General features: G+C 42.2%; 1 protein-coding gene across 5 annotated transcripts in view; it reads left to right on the top strand.

The window, feature by feature from the left end:
• The first annotated feature begins 3,429 nt into the window (after positions 1 to 3,429).
• LOC106561943 (protein kinase C and casein kinase II substrate protein 3) overlaps positions 3,430 to 24,348 on the top strand; it is a 28,116-nt gene continuing 7,197 nt past the window's right edge. The window contains exons 1-7 of one of the 5 annotated variants that reach the window (XM_045689018.2): positions 3,436 to 3,601; positions 3,853 to 3,931; positions 8,436 to 8,511; positions 19,545 to 19,637; positions 20,531 to 20,687; positions 21,349 to 21,584; positions 23,860 to 24,015. In XM_045689018.2, coding sequence (XP_045544974.1) covers positions 19,584 to 19,637; positions 20,531 to 20,687; positions 21,349 to 21,584; positions 23,860 to 24,015 — 603 coding nt within the window. In that variant the 5' untranslated portion in view covers positions 3,436 to 3,601; positions 3,853 to 3,931; positions 8,436 to 8,511; positions 19,545 to 19,583. Of the gene's footprint in view, positions 3,932 to 8,435; positions 8,512 to 19,544; positions 19,638 to 20,530; positions 20,688 to 21,348; positions 21,585 to 23,859; positions 24,016 to 24,348 lie in introns of all 5 variants that reach the window. The other 4 variants (XM_045689021.2, XM_045689020.2, XM_045689017.2 and 1 more) reach the window with 4 other exon arrangements.

Genomic DNA, 24,348 nt, shown 5'->3' with positions numbered 1-24,348 from the left:
AGGAAGTTGGTTGAATTTTGGCTCATTCCTCCTGACAGAGCTGGTGTAACTGATGTAACCGAGTCAGGTTTGAAGGCCTCCTTGCTCGCACCCGCTTTTTCAGTTCTGCCTACACATTTTCTATAGGATTGAGGTCAGGGCTTTGTGATGGCCACTCCATTACCTTGACTTTGTTGTCCTTAAGCCATTTTGCCACATCTTTGGAACTATACTTGGGGTCATTGTCCATTTGGAAGAACCATTTGCGACCAAGCTTTAACTTCCTGAATGATGTCTTGAGATGTTGCTTCAATATATCCACATAATTGTCCTTCCTCATGATGCCATCTATTTTGTGAAGTGCACCAGTCCCTCCTGCAGCAAAGTGCCCCCACAAGATGATGCTGCCACCCCTGTGCTTCATGGTTGGGATGGTGTTCTTCAACTTGCAAGCTTCCCCCTTTTCCTTCAAACATAACAATGGTCATTATGGCCAAACAGTTCTATTTTTGTTTCATCAGACCAGAGGACATTTCTCCAAAAAGTACGATCTTTGTCCCCATGTGCAGTTGCAAACCGTAGTCTGGCTTTTTTATGGCGGTTATGGAGCAGTGGCTTCTTCCTTGCTGAGCGGCCTTTCAGGTTATGTCGATATAGGACTCGTTTTACTGTGGATATAGATACTTTTGTACCTGTTTCCTCCAGCATCTTCACAAGGTCCTTTGCTGTTGTTCTGGGATTGATTTGCACTTTTCGCACCAAAGTACATTCCTCTCTAGGAGACAGAACGCATCTCCTTCCTGAGAGGCTGCGTGGTCCCATGGTGTTTCTACTTGCGTACTATTGTTTGTACAGATGAACGTGGTACCTTCAGGCGTTTGTAAATTGCTCCCAAGGATGAACCAGACTTGTGGAGGTCTACAATTTTTGGCTGATTTCTTTTGATTTTCCCATGTCAAGCAAAGAGGCACTGAGTTTGAAGGTAGGCCTTGAAATACATCCACAGGTACACATCCAATTGACTCAAATGATGTCAATTAGCCTATCAGAAGCTTCTAAAGCCATGACATCATTTTTGGGGATTCTCCAAGCTGTTTAAAGGCACAGTCAACTTAGTGTATGTAAACTTCTGACCAACTGGAATTGTGATACAGTGAGTTATAAGTGACATAATCTGTCTGTAAATAATCGTTGGAAAAATTACTTGTGTCATGCACAAAGTAGATGTCCTAACCGACTTGCCAAAACTATAGTTTGTTAACAAGAAATTTGTGGAGTGGTTGAAAAACGAGTTTCAATGACTCCAACCTAAGTGTATGTAAACCTCCGACTTCAACTGTAACTCTGGGTCTTCCTTTCCTGTGGCAGTCCTCATTAGAGCCAGTTTCATCATAGCGCTTGATGGTTTTTGCGACTGCACATGAAGAAACTTTCAAAGTTCTTAATTTTCTGTATCAACTGACCTTCATGTCTTAAAGTAATAATGGACTGTAGTTTCTCTTTGCTTATTTGAGCTGTTCTTGCCATAGCCCTATTTGGTAAAAGACCAAGTCCATACTATCTTCTTAATACCACCCCTACCTTGTCACAACACAACTGATTGGCTCAAACACACTAAGAAGGAATGAAGCTGGTTGAGAGAATGCCAAGTGTGCAAAGCTGTCATCAAGGCAAAGGGTGGCTACTTAGAATCTCAAATATAAAATATGTTTAGATTGTTTTGGTAACTACATTAATCCATGTGTTACTTCATAGTTTTGATGTCTTCACTATTATTCTACAATGTAGAAAATAGTAAAAAATAAAGAAAACCCTTGAATGAGTAGGTGTGTCCAAACTTTTGACTGGTACCATATATACTGAACAAAAATATAAATGCAGCGATTTTTTTCGAGTTACAGATCATATAAGGAAATCAGTGAATTTAAATAAATTCATTACGCCTTAATCAACCCCACCCACTGGGGAGCCAGGCCCAGCCAATCAGAATTAGTTTTTCCCCACAAAAGGGCTTTATTACAGACAGAAATACTCCTCAGTTTCATCAGGTTTCCGGGTGGCTGGCCTCAGACGATCCCTCAGGTGAAGAAGCCGAATGTCGAGGCCCTGGGCTGGCGTGGTCACATGTGGTCTGCGGTTGTGAGGCTGGTTAGAGGTACTGACAAATTCTCTAAAACGACGTTGGAGGCAGCTTATGGTCGAGAAATAAACATTCAACAGCTCTGGTGAACATTCCTGCAGTCAGCATGTCAATTGCACGCTCCTTAAAAACTAGAGACATCTAACTGCACATTTTAAAGCGGCCTTTTATTGTCCCAGTACAAGGTGCACCTGTGTAATAATCATGCTGTTTTAATCAGCTTCTACATATGTGACACCTGTCAAGTGGATGGATTATCTTGGCAAAGGAGAAATGTTCACGAACAGGGATGTAAACACATTTGTGTTAAATCATTTGAGCGAAATAAGCATTTTGTGCGTATGGAACATTTCTGGGATCTTTTATTTCAGCTCATTAAACATGGGACCAACACTTTACATGTTGTGTTTATATTTTTGTTCAGTATTTTAAAAAAAAACGTAATAGGGCGGGGTGATGTGTTCCAGGGAACATCACAAAACAGTCCAGCTTTCTTCTCATAGAACAACCCCTGTTGTGGTTTCCTCTTTTTCTTCATTGGCCTTCAGTTGCTCGGGGTCCTTGAAGGTCCACTCAACCATGTATCTCTCCTATAACTTCTCAGATCCATTTGATAGAAGTTATTCTTTCTGAGAAGTTATATGAGAGACACATGGTTGATTGTGCCTTTAATGTCCTCCAGCAACTGTGAGCTATAGTAGGTAAACCAGTAAGCAGATCGGTCAGATTGAGAGGTGTGGGAGTGGTGTTTCTAGAATAGTCTCTCTGCTCTAACATTATCACTACAGCCAAAGATCTGCATGTAATACCTTAATGAGTCCTCAAAGTCCCTCAGGGTGAATTAAGCATGATGTCAGAAGAGAAGAACATACTGCAGCACACTCTTCAGCAGATTTCCAAAAGATTGAGGTCAAATAATAGGTATACTGTATGTAGCCTACAGTTTAGGTCAATATCATCCATTTGTTTTTCCTTACTCATTGATCACATCCAACCTCAAATCATCTCACACTATTTGCTGTGGTCTGTTGAAGATTATTGTATTGAAAAAAGTATTGTCATTTGGCTACAGTAGGCTACTTTCAACAGAAACCAGACAAAATAATAATATTGTGTGATTTACCTGATGGCCTAGAGATGGTGCTGTTCACAAGTAATTGAATAAGGTAGTTGACCGAGCAACAAGTGTTTGGCATAAATCAATAAAATATATGTATTCCACAGACACTTATGTTATGTCAAGTAGACTTGTAGCATATGTGTTGAGTGACAGTTAATGAAAAAGGTTTGATTCACATGGCCTGACCATAATTATCACTGTGAGCTACAGACTCGTCTCTAGTCAGTAAAGGGTTAACGCATGTAATTGGATGAATGGATATTGTGGTTCGCCACCGCGTCTAATTACACAGCGTTGGAGACCTCTCCAGAACAACCGGGAGGATTGCTTTTGGTACCTACGTGCCCGCCGGATAGCACAAGGTTTGGGGCTTCTGTTGTACTGTTTCTGACTAAAGTACATTTAACCAATTTACCGCTGATTATATTAGGCCTACCTCGTCAATTTGAAGGGGCAGGATATCGAATAATTATAACTTCGTTGCAATGGCAGAGTGGTATCTACGATGGCCTTCGCTTTCTTCGGGAAGGTTCTTGAGCGAAATTGTTGATGCACTCTCGGTTATGAAGAGAATAATACTGTTTGCATCTCTCGCCTATTTGGTTTGATCAAGGGATTGCTTTGGGAATTTTCGCTCCGGAGTTGGTAAACTTCTCGACCGCCGAGTGACGAAGGATTTGAAGCTGCAACAGGTAGGTCGCAAACTGGCTAGAAACAAAGTAGACATGTTCTATTCTATTATGGTCGCCAAATTGTTACAGTTTTGTTACAATTTCGACTCGTGTTTACGTTTGTTCCATTGTTGCCGTGAACAGAAGTTACATTGTGTCGATAATGACCTAGAGATATCACCCAGGCTAGGCTAAACCATAGGCGCAACTACGACTCCATGAATGTAAGATCAAACATACATCGTGAATTGTGTTGATGGGTGACTTTCTCATGGTACATTATTACATTGTTTTATTCACATGTGATTTTAAATAGTCTTCGATGTGTATTTGGGAGGGGGGGGACAAGGCCGTGGAACAATCCATTTATCCTTGGGCTAGTGTAGTCCACTCCTCTTCAATGGATAAACTATTATGCTACTGCTATTCGACAGTAAGCTATGTTGGCAAGCATTCACTATTTGACTGTTTGTAAAACTGTAAAGTGAAATTGGGATTAATAAACGTTGTAGGTCAACTGACAGACAAAGTATTTGCTCCATCTTTTTCAATAGATCAACAATATGGCAATTAGATGTATTGTTGAGCAGAACTGCCAATATCCATAGGGTAAGTTACACAGGATAAGTTGAGGAACCTCCTATTGAATATGCATTTTTCTGTTGCAATATGAGAACAACCCCACCCTTTTTATCCTGGGACCCCCAGCCATTCTTTGAGGACTGGTTTGGGTAACACTGGCCTGGGCATGGCACAGTATGTTAATGTATGACACATCACCTTGAGACAATGCCCTTGCCTAACTTTATGGCACACTGCATTAGACCCTGTGTGTCTAATGTAGCCCGTTGTGGTCTCACACTTGCTGCCAAGCTTTCTCATTACTTAAATAACCCTTCCTGCTGTTCTATCTTGAGCCAGGAAAGCTGGCATTGAGAATATCCTGCACCATGAGAACTGTGGTTTAGAAATGAGAGATTCAGGCCATCTGCAAGTAGCTAAAATAAGGCTGAAACGGCCTTTCCTTTGCCTTGTTTTGTGTAGGCCAGTATTAACTGTACTTTTATTTATTTATTTAACTGAGCAAGTCAGTTAAGAACAAATTCTTATTTACAATGGCGGCCTACCCCTGCCAAACCCGGGCAACGCTGGGCCAATTGTGCGCCACCCTATTGGACTTCCAATCACAGCCGGTTGTGATACAGCCTGGAATCAAACCAGGTTCTGTAGTGACGCCTCTAGCACTGAGCAATGCCTTACACGGAACCCAAACCGGCTGCACGCGCACGCCATCGTGCATACATTTATTTTGTCCCCCCCACACCGAACGTGATCATGACACGCAGGTTAAAATATAAAAACAAACTCTGAACCAATTATATTAATTTGGGGACAGGTCGAAAAGCATTAAACATATGGCAAGCTAGCTAGCTTGCACTTGCTAGCTAATTTGGCCTATTTAGCTAGCTTGCTGTTGCTAGCTAATTTGTCCTGGGATATAAACATTGAGTTATTTTACCTGAAATGCACAAGGTCCTCTACTCACCAATTAATCCACACATAAAATGGTCAACCGAATCATTTCTAGTCATCTCTCCTCCTTCCAGGATTTTTCTTCTCTTGACTTTATATTGCGATCAGCAACTTTCATAAATTAGGTGCATTTCCGCCACTGACCTCATTCGTCTTTCAGTCACCCACGTGGGTATAACCAATGAGGAGATGGCACGTGGGTACCTGCTTCTATAAACCAATGAGGAGATGGGAGAGGCAGGACTTGCAACACGATCTGCATCAGAAATAGAACTGACTTCTATTTTAGCCCTTGACAACGCAGACGATCGTTGCCGCAATAATTGAATAATATAGATTTTGGGAATTTATTTTGCAACGCTCGTGCACGTGACGCGAATATTGTAGTCAGCCTGTTAGACGCTGCGCCCCTCGGGAGCCGCTGTCCATTGATAGTTGACATTGCTTTTAACTCCTTCCTACACTTTTAGATTATTCCCGCTTACAGTCCTTGAAACTAAAGTACAGAGATATTCAAAGCCAGTCGTTGAGGGCCTCAGTACTGCTGCTTTTCTTTTTTTCATTGTTGTAGGCAACCTGTTTTGATTATGGACACCTCAGAGATTTTAGCACAGAGCAGACGACTGTATGCTTTTAAAAAAAAATTTATTCCTTTGTTCTAAGTAGTTATTGGACAATGGTTGTGGAACAAACACGTCTTTGTTTCACATTACCAACACTGGGATTTGAGGCTCACTTGGCCCTCTAGGGTAGGGTACATGGAGCTGTGCTGTGGCCAAACAGTGGATCCTTTTACTGGGGTAAGTGCTCCATGGAAGATTTGCAGCAGTGCAAACCATTGGGCTTGAATTCGGGATGTCGCACTAGAATTGAAGTGGCATTTTAGTTATATTCTTGCGTGTGCAACTGACCAGCCACTAAAATGTTCTTTAATCTTTCAAACAATTAATCTAATAAGAGTTTGAGATTCACCTCAGGAACTGTGTTAACAACATTAATTTGTAAACATTCCTGTATCAGTTGGTGACAGTGGAGAACACTTTGCACCACTGTCCTATCCAGAGTTTTACAAAAATCTGTCCTGGCCCCCCCCCCCCCGGGTGCATATTTGGTTTTTAGCCTTAGCACTACATAGCTGATTACAAATAATCAAAGCTTGGTAATGAGTTGGCTATTTGAATTGGCTGTATAGTGCTAGGACAAAAACCAAAACATTTGGGTAAACTGCTATCCAGATCCATTAGCCTGCCAGTTTATGTAATTAAGCTTTGTCACTCATTGAAATAATCCATGACTTCAGTTGTCAGTGACTGACATGCCTGATCACTGAAGTCGTGCTTCAGTGGAGGGCCCTCTGGGTCTGTTCATTCTAAGGGATGGGCTTGTTCAACTAATTTACTCCATTTCTGATGGGCTACCTAGAACCGTGGGTTTGGTTTAGTATTAGCATCCTTGAGTGCAAACCAGTTTGAGTGGTTGGATCCCAGTTTGCGTGCCCCAAACATGTCTATCAACTCAAAGTAACTTGCAATAAATGTATGGATATCTGGAATGCTTTAATTTAGGTAGAGGAAATGCAGTTTGTTGACAGGGAGGATGTCTCGGTTCTGTTAAGTGGCTGTATGCTACAGCAAGTGAGAGAAGCGTGATTAATGTTAGCCTGATGTAGCGAAGCAATATCTAATATGCCTTGGGGGGGAGATGTCACCCGCTTTCAGTTTCTTTGGTCGTGTCTACACTTGACACTTACATGCACCTTCTGCTATCAGAATTCAAAGATCACATTGAAAAGACTGGTCTAGATGCACAATTTGCTTTGTGGTCTGATTGTGTTCAGATCTGGCTGACCACTTCAGGAGTTGGTCTGGGATGCGTTGTTTGCGGATTTCTCCTCAGTCTGGACGGAATCAGGCTACCAAAAGCTAATACAGTGGGCGATGTCATCAGCACTCCTCCCACAAGTCTCCAGGAAACTCGAGTTTTGGGACCGAGAGGCACCTTTCGTTACGTATTTTGCGGAAATACGTTCCTAGCGTCTGAGGAACGCGTTTGCTGGCTTTATGCTATTCGGCTAGCTAATATTTAGAAAAACATATTTTTGGGGGGGCTAGAGTTATGCTAACCTGTTTGCAATCCCTTTTAGCGTTGCTTGCTGGCTAGCTACAGAGGTTAGGGAAAGGGGGATACTTAGTCAGTTGTCCAATTGAATGTATTCAACTGAAATGTGTCTTCCGCATATAACCCAACCCATCTGAATCAGAGAGGTTAGCTGGCTAGGTAGCTACAGTAGTTACTACTGCCATCAGTTATTCAAATAATTTGTTCCAACCCCTAGTTGAAATTCAGAATGTTTAGTGTTCACCTGTATTTGTTTGATTTACAACTGCAAAGGACAATATTTTTTTATTAAATGTAAGATTTTTCACTTGCGTACAAAAAGGCCTGGACTAAATTATTCAATAAATATATTTGAAAGCAAGTGATTCTCGTTCGTATAATTTCTCACCTAAGGTAAAAATAGCCATTCGACCAGTTAAAAAAAAAAGGGAACCGAACTTCTGCTCCATTTTATTTGACTTCATCTGTAAGTAACCTTGTCTAAGCCCCCCCCCCCGCCCAGGGTTGGTAACTTAACATTGGGGCTGAAGTTCCAACATTTTGAATGATGTTCAAATGGATTCCTTCTCTTTATTTGATTCTTAGCAGGTTATTTTAGATGTGTTCATGACCTTCCATAGTTTGAGGGTCTCTTCCCAAGACCACCACACTGAGTAGTTTTCCAGCACACCCATGACTGGTTATCCAATACTTCTGTGTGTGGCATTTCACTCTCTAATTCAGAATCTGCCACCTTTTTGGAGCCAGGACTTATTATAACCATCTGACTACCAGCCTCAGTCATATTCTGACCGTGAGTGGTTCTTCTCCACTGCTCATGCTGTGCTCCTCTATACTCCATTTCTCCCTGTCACACACTTCTTCTTTCTTCCAGTACCACAGAGAAAGCTGAGTTCCTCGACAGGGATCTCATCTTTGACCTCATCCCATCTCATTTAAGTTAATCTTGGGTAAGTCCTCTTTGGGTTCCATTCCTATGCAATTTGTGGATAATGCATTTTTTTGTTAACATTTTTTTTTGCTCTGACTGAATTTTTAGATTGGGTGGTTTGTCTGACCTTTGGGGATATTGCTATGAGGTTTCTGTCGTCATCTCCCTCAGTCTTCCTCTCTACCATACTAGAGGTTGACCTATTTTCTTGTCTTTTAAAAAAAAAAAAAGTTCTTTTTTTCATTTTTTTAATAAATATTTGTTTATTTTTGAATAAAAAATTCCGATACCGATAATTGGAGGACCAAAGAAAGCCAATATGTTGGTGCAACGATTGTGCTTTTTTTGCGAATGTTGTTGTTAAATCGTCACCCATTTGGGGAAGTAGGCTGTGATTCGATGATAAATGAACAGGCACCGCATTGATTATATGCAACGCAGGACAAGCTAGTTAAACTAGTAATATCATCAACCATGTGTAGTTAACTAGTGATTATGTGAGGATTTACTGTTTATTATAAGATAAGTTTAATGCTTGCTAGCAATCCTCGTGGATTGCAATATAATCGGCCATAATCGCCATCCAAAAATGCTGATTACCGATTGTTAAGAAAACTTGAAATCGGCCCAAATTAATCGTCCATGCCGATTAATCGGTCGACTTCTATACCATAATTCACATAAGAATGCCTGGCCTCTAATCTGATAATTAGAATGTGTGAAGTCTTTCTCTGCAAAAAAGGTGTTACTCAGTCACTATCGATAGCAATCAATCATTAATATTATCTGGTGAGTTCTTACATGCCATACATTTTAATTCTTCCGTACTATGCAGCACTAGTGTTTGCTTTGCTGTGTAGCAACGCAACTGTTTGCTTTGTGAAATTCTGTGGGAGTATCACCTTGTGTTCAGTGCACGACTGCTCTATATTTAGGAGTTGCACAGTGCATTCGGATAGTATTCAGACCCCTTTTCCACATTTTGTTACGTTACAGCTCTCGTGTCTTTGGCATCATTAAAGTGAAGACTGTTTATCAAATCGATATCAATTCTCTGTAATAATAATTACGTGATTACACTAATCATGGAAATGTAATTAACTAGGAAGTCGGGGCACCAAGGAAAATCTTCAGATTTCTAAGTTATAATTTTCCTAATAACTCTTGAGATATTTTAATATCTGATCAATTAGTCGTCTAATTAATTATTCTTTACCTCACGTTAGTGTCATTCCAAACGTCATAAATTGTTGGTTATCTGCACGAACCCAGCCTTTACTATGAATCATCCATACACCAATTGTCTTAGTAAATAAATGATTAACTAAATAATCACAGAAATGCGTTAACAAACACAGTAGATATGGTTACAAGGAAATGATAGGGGAGGTTCCCTAGTGGGCTAAGATGATATGACTGCTTGGTGGACAAAGGGAATTGGGTGTGGGCGGGAAAGACAAAAGGAGTCACTTCACAGTTCATAATTATATTAATTGATATGCTAATCCTTTGCACATGAACGCTCACTCATTTGGGAATAATTGCAATCAATATATATTTACGCCCAGTGTGTCGTTGTGATCTCTGTTGGAATCATCAGTCCTTCTGTTGGAGAGTCAGTTTATCGTCTCTCTCTGCTTCCCTGAAGATCAAAGTCTTTCATGGTTAGAATGGATACTTCAGTGTACCATTCAGATATGTTCTCATAGAATAGATGTTTCGGAGGTTGTCGGCATTTGCAATCCCAGGTTTACATAATTTCTAGCTGCGGACTAGTAATTAGCAGTGGCAGTTCTAGACCATTTCAACTGGGGGGGCCAAGCTGGGGCCAGTTGTACTTTTAGAGGGGCCAGTTACATTAGACGTTATTGTTGTCATATTGTTTTCTTCACTGCATTGCAGGCATTAGCAGGCAAAAGACCATGTTCATAATCATTAGTGTTCCGCGTTGCCACTGTCGAATAACGGATGTAAAAAAAAAAAGAACGATAGCAAAAATTTGTTGTGTAAATTATTTCATACTCCACATTTAGGGGGGCCACAAGGGGGTCCAAAATTGTTGTCACGGGGCACTGCCCCCTCCCCAGAACCACCCCTGGTAATTAGTATCTAAAACTTGCTCTTATTCTGTAGGGATCGATAGTCTCAGTTGAACCATTTCCAGCCGTGTAGCCAATGCTCCACGTGGTATGGTTAGGAATTCAATAACTATTCGCAATCACAGCTCACGCTTTGGGTTTGCTTAGTCTTGGTACTCAAACCTGTGCCACCTCAGCTTACACAGAGGTATGCGTGGTCTGAAGAGGATTTCCTCAGGAGGGGTTTTTATTCGTAGCAATAAAAAAAGTGGGTCAATGACGCCAGATCATGTCTGTGCTCACGGGGGTGGGCCAATGACTTTGTTCATGTGAAAGAATTGTATTCTTTCACATTAAAAGTTCAAGTTTAAAGGTTTAACATTACATCATTTCACACAGTTTCATCTTTACTCATTCATTTTATACAAGAATTGGATGCAAACCCCATAATTGATAAATGTAGATATTCAGAGAGACAGTTATATGTTTCCTGTCCTCTCTGAGGTCACCAAATGAAACACACTCGTCATACCCGTCCCTCAAGTGTCCACGGACCATTCCCACCTTCTCACAAGTGGGCATTTTGTATCAAATTCCCATTTTGGGGATATAGGAGTTCGCCTTGTGAAATCCTTTGTTCTCTGTGTGTCTCTTTCTGCATGACCAGGGGAGAGAGTCTCCTCCAGGAATGTACAACCTGAGAAAACAGAACCTGGGTGTAGGAGAGAGGTGGATGCCACGATCTATACCCAGAAAGGGCTGCCACATGACAGTCTTGTTCTAAAATGTATTAAATAACACATTTTCCTCATCAATCTACACACAATACCCCATAATGACAAAGCGAAGAAAAAAAAAAATTGGTGACATCTTTGCTAATTTATTTAAAATAATAAATTACCGTAATTTCCGGACTATTAAGCGCACCTGAATATAAGCCACACCCACTGAATTAAAAAAATATATATTATTTTGAACATAAATAAGCCGCACATGTCTAAGCTGCAGGTGCCTACCGGTACATTGAAACAAATGAACTTTACACAGGCTTTAACGAAACACGGCTTGTAACAAAAATAAATAGGCTTTAACGAAACACGGCTTGTAACAAAAAATGGCAGTAAGCTTTAGTTGTCTTTTTGCACTGAGTCAATTCCTCACGCTGCTGTTTCCAACGTCTTATCATCGACTCATTAAGACCAAGCTCCCGTGCAGAAGCTCTATTTCCTTTTCCTACAGCCAGATCAATCGCCTTCAACTTGAAAGCTGCATCATATGCATTTCTCCGTGTCTTTGCCATGATGAGGGTGACAAAATGACTATATTAGCCGCGTCATTGTTTAAGCCGCAAGGTTCAAAGCGTGGGAAAAAAGTAGCGGCTTATAGTCCGGAAATTACGGTACCTTATTTCCGTAAGTATTCAGACACTTTGCTATGAGACTTGAAATTGAGCTCAGGTGCCTCCGGTTTCCGTTGATCATCCTTGGGATGTTTCTACAACTTGATTGGAGTCCACCTGTGGTAAATTCAATTGATTGGACATGGAAAGGCACACACCTGTCTATATGAAGTCACACAGTTGACAGTGCCTGTCATAGCAAAAGCCATGAGGTCGAAGGTGTTGTCCGTAAAGCTCTGAGACAGGATTGTGTTGAGGCATTTAAGGCCCCCAAGAACACAGTGGCCTCCATCATTCTTAAATGGAAGAAGTTTGGAACCACCAAGACTCTTCCTAGAGCTGGCTGCCTGGCCAAACTGAGCAATTGGGGGAGAAGGGCCTTGTTCAGGGAGGTGACCAAGAACCCGATGGTCACTCTGACAGAGCTCATCTGTTGAATTGGTAGAACCTTCCAGAAGGACAACCATCTCTGCAACACTCCACCAATCAGGCCCTTATGGTAGACTCACTAGACAGAAGCCACTCCTCAGTCAAAGGCACCTAAAGAAACAAGATTCTCTGGTCTAATGAAACCAAGATTGAATGCTTTGGCCTGAATGCCAAGCGTCACGTCTGGAGGAAACCTGGCACCATACCTACGGTGAAGCATGGTGGTGGCAGCATGATGCTTTTGGGATGTTTTTCAGCGGCAGGGACTGGGAGACTAGTCAGGGTCGAGGCAAAGATGAACGGAGCAAAGTACAGAGAGAGATCCTTGATGAAAACCTGCTCCAGAGCGTTCAGGACCTCAGACTGGGGCGACGGTTCACCTTCCAACAGGACAATGACCTTAAGCACACAGCCAAGACAACCCAGAAGTGGCTTTGGGACAAGTCTCTGAATGTCCATGAGTGGCCCAGCCAGAGCCCGGATTTGAACCCGATCTAACATCTCTGGAGAGACCTGTAAATAGCTGTGCAGCAATGCTCCACGTCGCTGCCAAAGGTACGTTTTATAAAGTACTGAGTAAAGGGTCTGAATACTTTTTTTTTTTTTATAAACTTAAAAAATATTATTTATTTGCTTAGTCATTATGGGGTATTGTGTGTAGATTTGAGGGGGGAAACATGTATTTAATACATTTTAGAAATTGGCTATAACGTAACAATGTGGAAAAGTCAAGATGTCTGAATACTTTCTGACTGCACTGTTGCAGAAATCCGACAAGGAAATTATTTGCAGAACATTCTATGCTTGCTCAGACTTTGAACTGCGTTTTCAGTGAAAATAATAGCTACACATGCTGCTCGTATACATTTAATCAGATTGACTGCAAGTTTCCAGTGTGGCTTATGAGCTCTTGGCTTCTTGTTAATCTGACCCAATTTTGGAAGAAAACATGAGCCTGTGTTCATTCTCTTACTCTGTCAGCATGAGTAACATTTCGAGAAGAGCCATTTTCAGTACTCTACAAGTACAGTAGAACTTACACTCTCCAGGTAGTGTTTCTTTCTCTAGATTTGGTCATTTTCTTAATTAATCTAGCTGGAATGTTTGTCTAAGCGATGTAAGTAAACCAGTTCCATATGGTACGTGTTCTCAAATCAACATCTAAGGGTAGGGGGGAGGGGTGAAAGCACCCATAATGGGTTTTGAATGTGCTGCTATTTGGTATCCAGTTTACCTCCTATGCCCACAAATACTTGTTTCCAGCTCTGACTTGAGACGACTAGTGCCCTTTTCCATGACGGGTTCGACCCAAATCCCTCTGTTAAACAGGACCTGCTGTCTTCTGTCAGCCATGCCCCTGCTGAGGATTTAAACAGAGATTTAAACAGACAAATTCCAGTTCTGCTAAGTGATCTGGATGAACTGCCTAAACAAAGTTGGTGACCGGTGGAACGTAAACATCCTCTGACACAGGGATGTTGTCCAAACTAGGCAAGTCGGTTAAGAACAAATTCTTATTTACAATGACTCCCTACCCCGTGCCAAACCTGGACGATGCTCGGCCAACTGTGCGCCGCCCTATGGGACTCTCTATCGCGGCCGGATGTGTTACAGCCTGGATTCGAACCAGGGACTGTAGTGACGCCTCTCGCACTGAGATGCAGTGCCTTAGACCGCTGCACCACTCGGGAGCACATGGTCTGCTGCCTACAGGGCCTGTGTGGAAGTTTGTTGCTCACTTATGTTCTTTCAAGTGTCAGGGGTCCTCCTTAATGCTTGTCATATACTTTGTTTTCCACAGCATTTAGGAAAACTCTTTATGGTCCTCAATATAGAAAGGTTGCTTTCAAGATTTTTGTTACACAATATAAATTGAATAGAAAAGGAAGTCTGGCAAGGAATTTCATTTTATTCATTCCACCTGCTATTTTTGAGTATTGTTTTTCAACATTACTTTTTTAAATGTAATTTATAGGGTCAAGAAATGCTAAAGATTGAGCATGTTATCTCTGAGTAAAGGCTACATGCAAATAGACCCAGATACCAGTGTGTGATTCTGCAGCCTGTCATGTTTACAGACTTAATCTTTTGTAGTATGAATAATTTGTACTCTATAGGTGGCTGCTCTGCTTTCTGCTCTTACCCTTGTGATTTCAATATACACCCCCCGCTAAAGGACACTATAATATCCCTAGATTCCGTAAATGTATGGCATCTGCAGAAAAACATTTCATATTAGTATCTATTGAATCTGAGCCTTTGGCCCCTCCAGGCACTGAATTTGTATCAGTGTGTTGAATCCAATGTGACCTAGATTACTCAAGCTGCTGAAATGTCTTATTTATGCCATCAGCTGGTTATTGAATGGAGATTATTGGTGGTTGACTCACTTGACCCCTCCTTACGAGCTGCTTGTTTTCCATCATTGTTCAGGGGTTATATTACTTGACCCCGGGCCTCAATCACTGTTGTCGTGCTGCATCCCCACACCACCCAACTCTTCCACTCTGAGATGGGTCCGAGATATTGACTTTTCAATTAGCAGGCCTTGCTGAAGTGAGCCTCTCATTTTCCTGTTTTGGCGTATTGGTGGGAAATGCCTCTCCTGCTAGCATACATTCCACAGCACCACCCCTCTCCTTGCCAGCAGGAAGTTCAAGGATATTGAATGTCTAAACTGCAGAACTCACCAAGGGTATTCTAAGGAAATTGCGATTGTAACATTCTAACATTAGCTAGGTTTCCATCCAATTGGGACACATTTCCATGTGAATTATTCTAGAATCCACATAAAGAAAATGTTTTTTCCAGCCAGTGGTATATTTACACCAAATGGACTTGTTGAAGATTAAAGTCAGTGTGTGAAGTGCACACAATGTACTCTTAAGCTTATGTTTTCATGTACCGAATAAAAAATCTGAATAATATGTACCGAATAAAAAATCTTGGCACCTGCGTTCTAGCTTGCAGATACAGTGCAGGTTGGCTAGTCTACGGATTTGATTTTTATGGATAAGAATATTTTTACTTGTCAAGCATTGGTCATGTCACCAGAATAAGAGCCTCAATATTTATTGGAAAGCAGCTCATCAAGCTCATCACCGTGTGCTTTCACTGCCATGTATTTGTTAAGGATCTCCATTAGTTCCTGCCAAGGCAGCAGCTACTCCTTGCTGGGGTCCAGCAACATTAAGGCAGTTGTAACGTTTTTAAATGTTACAATACAGTCACAGCACATTAAGTATACCCTCAGGCTCCTACTCTACTACCACATATCTACAACACAAAATCCATGTTTACGTGTATGTTATTGTGTGTGCATGTGTCTGTTTGAAGCAACAGTCCCCGCTGTTCCATAAGGTGTATTTTTATCTGCCTTTTTAAATCTAATTTTACTGCTGGGGTTACTTGATTTACTGCATGAGTTACTTGATGTGGAATAGAGTTCCATGTAGTCATGGCTCTATGTAGTGCTGTGTGCCTCCCATAGTCTGTTCTGGACTTGGGGACTGTGAAGAGACCTCTTGTAGCATGTCTTGTGGGGTATGCATGGGTGGTTGAGCTGTGTGCCAGTAGTTCAAACAGACAGCTCGGCGCAATCAACATGTCAATACCTCACAAATACAAGTAGTGACGAAGTCAGTCTCCCCTCCACTTTGAGCCAGGAGAGATTGTCATGCATACTATTGTTAGCTCTGTGTACATCCAAGGGCTAGCCGTGCAGTCCAGTTCTGAGCCAATTGCATTTTTCCTTAGTCCCTCTTTGTGGCACCTGACCATGACAGAACAGTAGTCCAGGTGCAACAACTAGGACCTGCCCTGATTGTAGAGCAGCGCTTTATTATGGTGAGGTGCATTTATTTAATCTCTTAATAAACTTCATGGTTTCCTGAGTCATAGTGGGAGAACCAAACACCATATCAACGCTTGACTCAAAATGTATTTCGATATGATGGCTATTATATCAATATTTGCACATAAAGGTGTTTCCACTGCCATTTCTGGCATAATTAATATAACATTTGTTTTATTCCTGTTCCTTATTTTCTCATTTAACTGCAAGATGTAAATATTGTGCTTTTATTGTTCCTGGATGCTGTTGCCATAGTGATAACCAAAAGATACCTACATTTACATTTAAGTCATTTAGCAGACGCTCTTATCCAGAGCGACTTACAAAATGGTGCATTCACCTTATGATATCCAGTGGAACAACCACTTTACAATAGTGCATCTAAATCTTTTAAGGGGGGGGGGGGGGGGGTTAGAAGGATTACTTTATCCTATCCTAGGTATTCCTGAAAGAGGTGGGGTTTCAGGTGTCTCCAGAAGGTGGTGATTGACTCCGCTGTCCTGGCGTCGTGAGGAAGCTTGGTCCACCATTGGGGTGCCAGAGCAGCGAACAGTTTTGACTGGGCTGAGCGGGAACTGTGCTTCCTCAGAGGTAGGGGGGCCAGCAGGCCAGTGGTGGATGAACGCAGTGCCCTTGTTTGGGTGTAGGGCCTGATCAGAGCCTGAAGGTATGGAGGTGCCGTTCCCTTCACAGCTCCGTAGGCAATCACCATGGTCTTGTAGCGGATGCGAGCTTCAACTGGAAGCCAGTGGAGAGAGCGGAGGAGCGGGGTGACGTGATTCGGCCTTGATAAAATTACACCAAGACTTCCGGTTTCCTTCAGCTGTCGTGATTTTCTTCTACGTACGATATGACTTGAATAAAACTGGATGGAATTGTGGTTGTCTATCATATTTGTAGGTCCATTACCGATATAAATTCTCAGAATAATGGTGTAGCCCATGTACAGTACATGACCTGCTCGTCGAACATCTCATTCCAATATCATGGGCATTAATATGGAGTTGGTCCCCCCCCTTTTCTGCTACAACAGCCTCCACTCTGCTGGGAAGCCTTTCCGCTAGTTGCTGGAACATTGCTGTGGGGACTTGCTTCCATTCAGCCACGAGCATTAGTGAGATCGGGCACTGATGTTGGGCGACTAGGCCTGGCTCGCAGTCGGCGTTCCAGTTCCTCCCAAAGGTGTTCGATGGGATTGAGGTCAGGGCTTTGTGTGCAGGCCAGTCGAGTTCTTCCACACCAATCTCGACAAACCATTTCTGAATGGACCTCTCTTTGTTAATGTGGACATTGTCATGCAGAAACAAGAGTGGGCACAGAATCATCTAGAATGCCCTTGTATACTGCATCGGGCCTAACCCGAACCATGAAAAATGGCCCCAGACCAATATTCCTCCACCAAACTTCACAGTTGGCACTATGCATGTAGCTTTCTCCTGGCATCCGCCTAACACAGATCCGTCCGTCAGACTGCCAGATGGTGAAGCGTGAATCATTACTCCAGAGAACACGTTTCATGAAGCTTCCGACGAACAGCTATTGTGCTGATGTTGTTCCCAGAGGCAGATTGGAAATGAGTGTTGCAACTGAGGACGGACAGCGGGTCCCGTTCTGTGAGCTTGTGTGGCCTACCACTTCATGGCTGAGCCTTTTGCGCCTAGACGTTTCCACTTCACAATAACAGTACTTAGTTGACCGGGGCAGCTCTAGCAGAGCAGAAATTTGACCAACTGACAAAAATATAAACGCAACATGCAACAATTTTAAAATGTTTTACAGAGTTGCAGTTCATATAAGGGAATCAGTCAATTGAAATCAATTTAATTAGGCCCTAATCTATGGATTTCGCATGACTGGGAATACAGATATGCATCTGGTCACAGATGCCTTTCAAAAAAAGGTAGGGTCATGGATCAGAAAATCAGTTAGTATGTGGTGTAACCACCATTTTGCCCCATGCATTGCGACGTTAAGTGTTGGTTTCATGAGCTGAAATAAAAGATCCCAGAAATGTTCCATAAGCACAAGAAGCTTAATTCTCTCATGTTGTGCAGAAATTTGTTTACATCCCTGTTAGTGAGCATTTTCTCCTTTCCCAGATAATTCATTCACCTGACCAGGTGTGGCATATCAAGAAGCTGATTTTAAACCGCATTGCACAGGTGCTCCTTGTGCTGGGAACAATGAGGCCAGTCTAAAATGTGCAGTTGTCACACAACACAATGCCACAGATTGTTTAGTGTTGCGTTTTATATTTTTGTTCGGCGTTTGTGGCCAAATCCTTTTGCAAAGTTACTTTTTATTCATTTTTCATTTCAATTGTGGGTTTTCAGACTTGATAGGGAGGCGGCTGGTGTGTTTAGCGGTGCAAAGTCACACCGTATAGCTTTGGTAATGAATGTCCCCAGAATCCCCAGTCTTTCTTCCAAGTTGTTGTCTGCCAAAGGAAGCAGTTCGACCTTGGCACCACTAGCTAATACAATCAGGAACGGGACCAGGAAGTGGATGTATAGGGAAGTGTGAACTCTGTACACGGTTCATTTTTTTTGAGGTGGGAATTTTAAAAATGTATCTAGATTGACTTTTTTTTTTTTTTTTTAATTCAATATTAAATTATTTGGTCAATTGACCATGCAACAAGTGTTACTTTCAAGCATATGCGAGTACAAGAGCTCAAGGAATGTGGATGTGTCAGAGTTTTCGCTCTTGAAAAACACATCAGCAACTTTGGTTGGCATTAGATAAGACCTGCTATTAATATGGCTGACTAAGTGTGGTGGTAACCTCAATGACTGGGCATAATTTATCTATCTCATGCAACCCCGGCCTGGCTAAAACTAGTCTGCCTCGGCTCAATCCTCTGACAGAGACAGACACTCAGAGGTGAGACCTGCTCCTTTCTCTCCCCTCACCCTACGGGATTACTGGATTACACCTTTAGGGTAGACTCATTAGCTCTGTGAGGAGAAGCTATGGGGCCTTCTCTACAGACTAAGGATGTGGCTTAATGCCAGTGGACTGCTTCATCAGAAAATACATGAAGGTTAGCAGGGTTAGGGTGAAAAGAAGGGGGGAAACGAGAAATTCTGCCCAGCCACTGCTCTGGTATTAACCATATGGATGCTTGCCAAGTAGGGCAGCAATTTACTTTTCCCTTGTGATGACATAGTAGTTGCTGCTGTTGGCAATTTTCCTGCATTTCTCTAGAATTTGACTCCCAGAAGTTTGAGTGGTTTGCACATAACTATGTCCGTCGACAGTCTTTTACATGTTCTCTCCTCGGGTTGTAACAGATAGCCGCCATCATTCTGTGCTGTAAAGGCGACCCCGAGATGTCTTCCAATGGAGACCTGCGAGACGCCGGGAGCTGCGAAAGCTTCTGGGAGGTAAGCTCGACAACTTCAACCTACACCCTCAGGGCTGCCAACCCTGTGGAGCTGAACCAATCTAAGTGTGGAAGTAGGACTACCACGGGACTGCCCCCTCAGGCAGCCTTCCATCGTTTGCATGGGCAACACACATAATGAGTCCCTGCTGATTATACATTTCCATGCCCTGGCTAGAGGTTCCTCCCCCCATTTAGCTCCTCTTTTGCCCCACCTCATCAAGTTATTACTTGCTCTGAGGGAAACCTAGCAGCAGTAGTCACTCTATGCAGTGCTCTATGCATTAAAGGGTCCAGTGGTTGATTATGTGATGTAATATGTCTCTCAATTCAAGGGGCTTTATTGGCATGGGAAACATATGTTAACATTGCCAAAGCAAGTGAGGTAGATGATAAACAAAAATTAACAGTAAACATTTAACATACAGAAGTTTCAAAAGAATAAAGACATTACAAATGTCATATCTATATATACAGTGTTGTAACGATGTACAAATCTCTCTCTGGCCTGTGGCATTCCCATTTAACCAGCAAACTAATCCGTCTGATTTTTGTGTGCTATGTTGACAGGTACAAACTTGTTAAAATTTCATCTCATTTTAAATGGCTTCATAGATATGTACTACATATCCTCTGCAGCAGTCAACAAAATAAGCCGAGGCATTGACATCTGTTTAAGTCTGACATTTACTGCAACCCAAGGCCACTCTGGATGACTGTCCAGATGTTCATGTGCTCTCTGTATTCAGAGGTCAACTTTGGCTTGTCAAATTTTCCCAGTCTTCTCTCTAACTGGTACATTTTTCTAAACCACAAGTCAATGGCCATATTTCCACAACTTTCTCCCTATTTAGCAGATCTTTCTTACTCAAGTATATGTCCATTTTTATTTAGCCGGGGCACTACAAGAGGACGGTGAAGCGTATCGACGATGGACACAAGCTGTGCAACGAGCTAGTCAGCTGCTTCGCGGAGCGGGCCAAGATTGAGAAGGGCTATTCCCAGCAGCTGAGTGACTGGGCCAAGAAGTGGAGGGGCGTGGTGGAGAAAGGTGAGTTGGCCTGGTAGTGGGGGGACTTTTTAGTAAAAAAAATAAATGTTTTTACCCCATTTTCCTTGACACCCAAAAGTAGTTATATTGTGAATGCTTTGCAGGACAGGAAAAGTCCAATTCACTTATCAACAGAACATCCCTACAGCCTCTGGTCTGGCGGACTCACTAAACACACATGCTTCGTTTGTATATGATGTCTGAATGTTTGAGTGAGCCCCTGGTTTTCTGTAAATAAATAAAAAAACAAGATGGTTGTGCCATCTGGTTTGCTTAATATAAGGAATTTGATATTTTTACTTTTGATACTTAAGTATATTTTAAACCAAATACTTTTAGACTTTTACTAAAGTACAATTTTACTGGGTGACTTTTACTTGAGTCACCTTAATAGAAAATATCTTTACTTTGAATTTTTTTGGTTACTACGTGATTTGTGTTATTTAATAGTTTTGATGTCCTAACTATTATTTTACAATGTAGAAAATAGTAAAAAATAAAGAAAAAAACCTTGAATGAGTAGGTGTTCTAAAACTTTTGACCAGTAGTGTAGGTAATTTTACTGGTTGGATAATGACTTGATTCTCATTGAATGACTTGGAGCCATGTGTTATTGGAGTGAAACGTGTCCGTTAACCCTGTGGCTTCTCTCCACCTGAAGGGCCTCAGTATGGCACCCTGGAGAAGGCGTGGCATGCCTTCATGAATGCAGCTGATAGGCTGAGTGAGATCCACATGGAGCTGAAGGAGCACCTGGCTGTGGAGGATAGCGACAAGGTCCGTAACTGGCAGAAAGATGCCTTCCACAAGCAGATGATCGGAGGGTTCCGGGAGACAAAGGATGCAGAGGAAGGTTTCCGCAAGGCACAAAAACCCTGGGTTCGGAAACTGAAAGACGTGAGTGTTGCTCTACTCAATTTGCTTTTTTTAACCAGTTTAATCTTCATACATAATCAACCCTGAATGACCAATAATAGATTAGTTGTACCTATTGTGTTTTGATCTGGTATTTTATTAGGATCCCCATCAGCTGTTGCGAAAGCAGAAGCTACTCTTCCTGGGGTCCACACCAAATATGACATAATACAGAACATTAATGTTGCTTGTCCCGTGTGGCTCAGTTGATAGAACATGGATCTTGCAATGGCAGAGTTGTGGGTTCGATTCCCACAGGAGACCAGTATGAAAAATGTATGCACTCTGCATAAGAGCATCAGCTAAATGACTGAAAATGTAAAAAATAAAATTAAAAAATGAATTGACAAGAACATTCTCATCCATTTTAAAATGGCACACAGCCTACATACTTTTGTGTGTGTGTGTATATATAGTGTATGTGGACACCTGTTGAAATTAGTACATTTGGCTATTTCGTCCAAACCCAGGTGTATAAAATCGAGCACACAGCCATGCAATCTCCATAGACAAACATTGGCAGTAGAATGGCCTTACTGAAGAGCTCATTGACTTTCAACATGGTACTGTCATAGGATGCCACCTTTCCAACAAGTCAGTTTGTCAATTGTTTGCCCTGCCAGAGTTGCCCCGGTCAACTGTAAGTGCTGTTATTGTGAAGTGGAAATGGCTCAGCCGCGAAGAGGCAGGCCCCACAAGCTCACGGAACGGGACAGCCGAGTGCTGCAGCACGTAAAAATGGTCTGTCCTCGGTTGCAACACTCACTACCGAGTTCCAATCTACCTCTCGAAGCAACATCAGCACAATAACTGTTTATCGGGAGCTTCATGAAATGGGTTTCCATGGCCGAGCAGCTTGTGATCACCATGCGCAATGCCAGGTGTCGGCTGGAGTTGTGTAAAACTCACTGCCATTGGACTCTGGAGCAGTGGAAATGCGTTCTCTGGAGTGATGAATCACGCTTTACCATCTGGCAGTCCGACGGATGAATCTGAGTTTGACGGATGCCAGGAGAACGCTACCTGCCCCAATGCAGAGTGCCAACTGTATCGTTTAATGGAGGAGGAATAATGGTCTAGGGCTGTTTTTCATGGTTTGGGCTAGGCCCCTTAGTTCCAGTGAAGGGAAATCTTAACGCTACAGCATACAGTGACATTCTAGACGATTCTGTGCCCAAAGGCCCTTTCCTGTTTCAGCATGACAATGGCCCCATGTACAAAGCAAGGTCCATACAGAAATGGTTTGTCGAGATTGGTGTCAGGGCTCTGGCCTGCACAGAGCCCTGACATCAACTCCATTGAACACCTTTGGGATGAATCGGAACGCCGACTGCGAGTCAGGCCAATTCGCTCAACATCAGTGCCCGGCCTCACTAATGCTCTTGTGGCTAAATGGAAGCAAGTCCCCGCTGCAATGTTCCAACATCTAGTGGAAAACCTTCTCAGCAGAGTGGAGGCTGTTGTAGCAGCAAATGGGGGACCAACTCCATATTAAGACACATGATTTAGAATGAGATGTTTGACAAGCAGGTGTCCATATACTTTTGGTCATGTAAGTGTATCAATACATTCACATAAACTATCTAGGTCAAATAGGGGAGAGGCGTTGTGCCGTGAGGTGTTGCTTTATCTGTTTTCTGAAACCAGGATTGCCGTTCATTTACGCGATGGGAGTTCCATGCAATAATGGCCCTATATAATACTGTACGCTTAGAATTTGTGTGTCAGAGCTGTGTGTTAGTTGAATATGCAAACAATTAGGAATTTTCAACACTGACTGCGTGACTTCTTTCTATAAACAGGCTTGCCTCAACTCTTAGCCAAGAGACTATATTTATATTATCCCTCTGATTACAATGAAGAGCAAGACGTCTCACTCTGTTCTGGGCCAGCTGCAGCTTAACTAAGGCTTTCTTTGCAGCACTTGAACACGACTGGACAATAATCAGCGTAAGACAAAACTAGAGCCTGCAGGACTTGCTTTTTGGAGTGTGGTGTGAAAAGCATTTTTATTTATTATTTTTATTATTGACAGACCTTGCCCCATCTTTACAACCATAGAATCTATATGTTTTGACAATGACCGTTTGCCATCTGAGGTAACACCAAGTAATTTGGTCTCCTCGATTTTTGTTCAACAGCCACACCATTAATTAGCAGATTCAGCTGAGGTCTAGAGCCTAGGGAATGACTTGTACCAAATACAGTGGATGTGTGGTTGGTGGTGATAGTAAACAGAGGAATTCCTCTGTCCAAGGTGGAGTCGTCTAAGAAGAGTTACCAGCAGGCCCGTAAAGAGGAGAAGACTGCTTTGACTCGCGAGACCCATGCCAAGGCTGACCCCACCAAGTCACAGGAAGAGGTCCGCAAATTTACAGACCGTGTTGAGAAATGCAACCAGGAAGCAGAGAAGGTACTGAAACTCCACATATGTGAACAATAAGTGTTCAGCTTGGTAGTCTTATCAGGTTCCATAACATTTATTTTAGTCAAGAGACTTGAGGTCATTTTTTATTTTTTTTCTTACATGCGGTACTTTAGCTGGAATCCTGAACCTTTTTTTTAATTCTACTGTTAACCCATGAACACAAGTAACAAGCCAACCTCTTGAGCATTCAATATGTTATTTGTACCAGCCTTATAGGTCCAGCTAATGGGACCGTCCAGTCTATATAGCGGCTGTGTCAGTGGAATTGGTTCAGTGCCGTTACAAAGCTTTGTTTTAGTTGGTGTGCTGTCTAGAGGC

The sequence above is a fragment of the Salmo salar genome, chromosome 11 (assembly GCF_965601325.2).
Source record: "Salmo salar chromosome 11, fSalSal1, whole genome shotgun sequence".
NCBI classification, from domain to species: Eukaryota; Metazoa; Chordata; class Actinopteri; order Salmoniformes; family Salmonidae; genus Salmo; species Salmo salar.
Note: the sequence above shows the minus strand (reverse complement) of the source record. Positions and strands in the feature narration are given on the sequence as shown.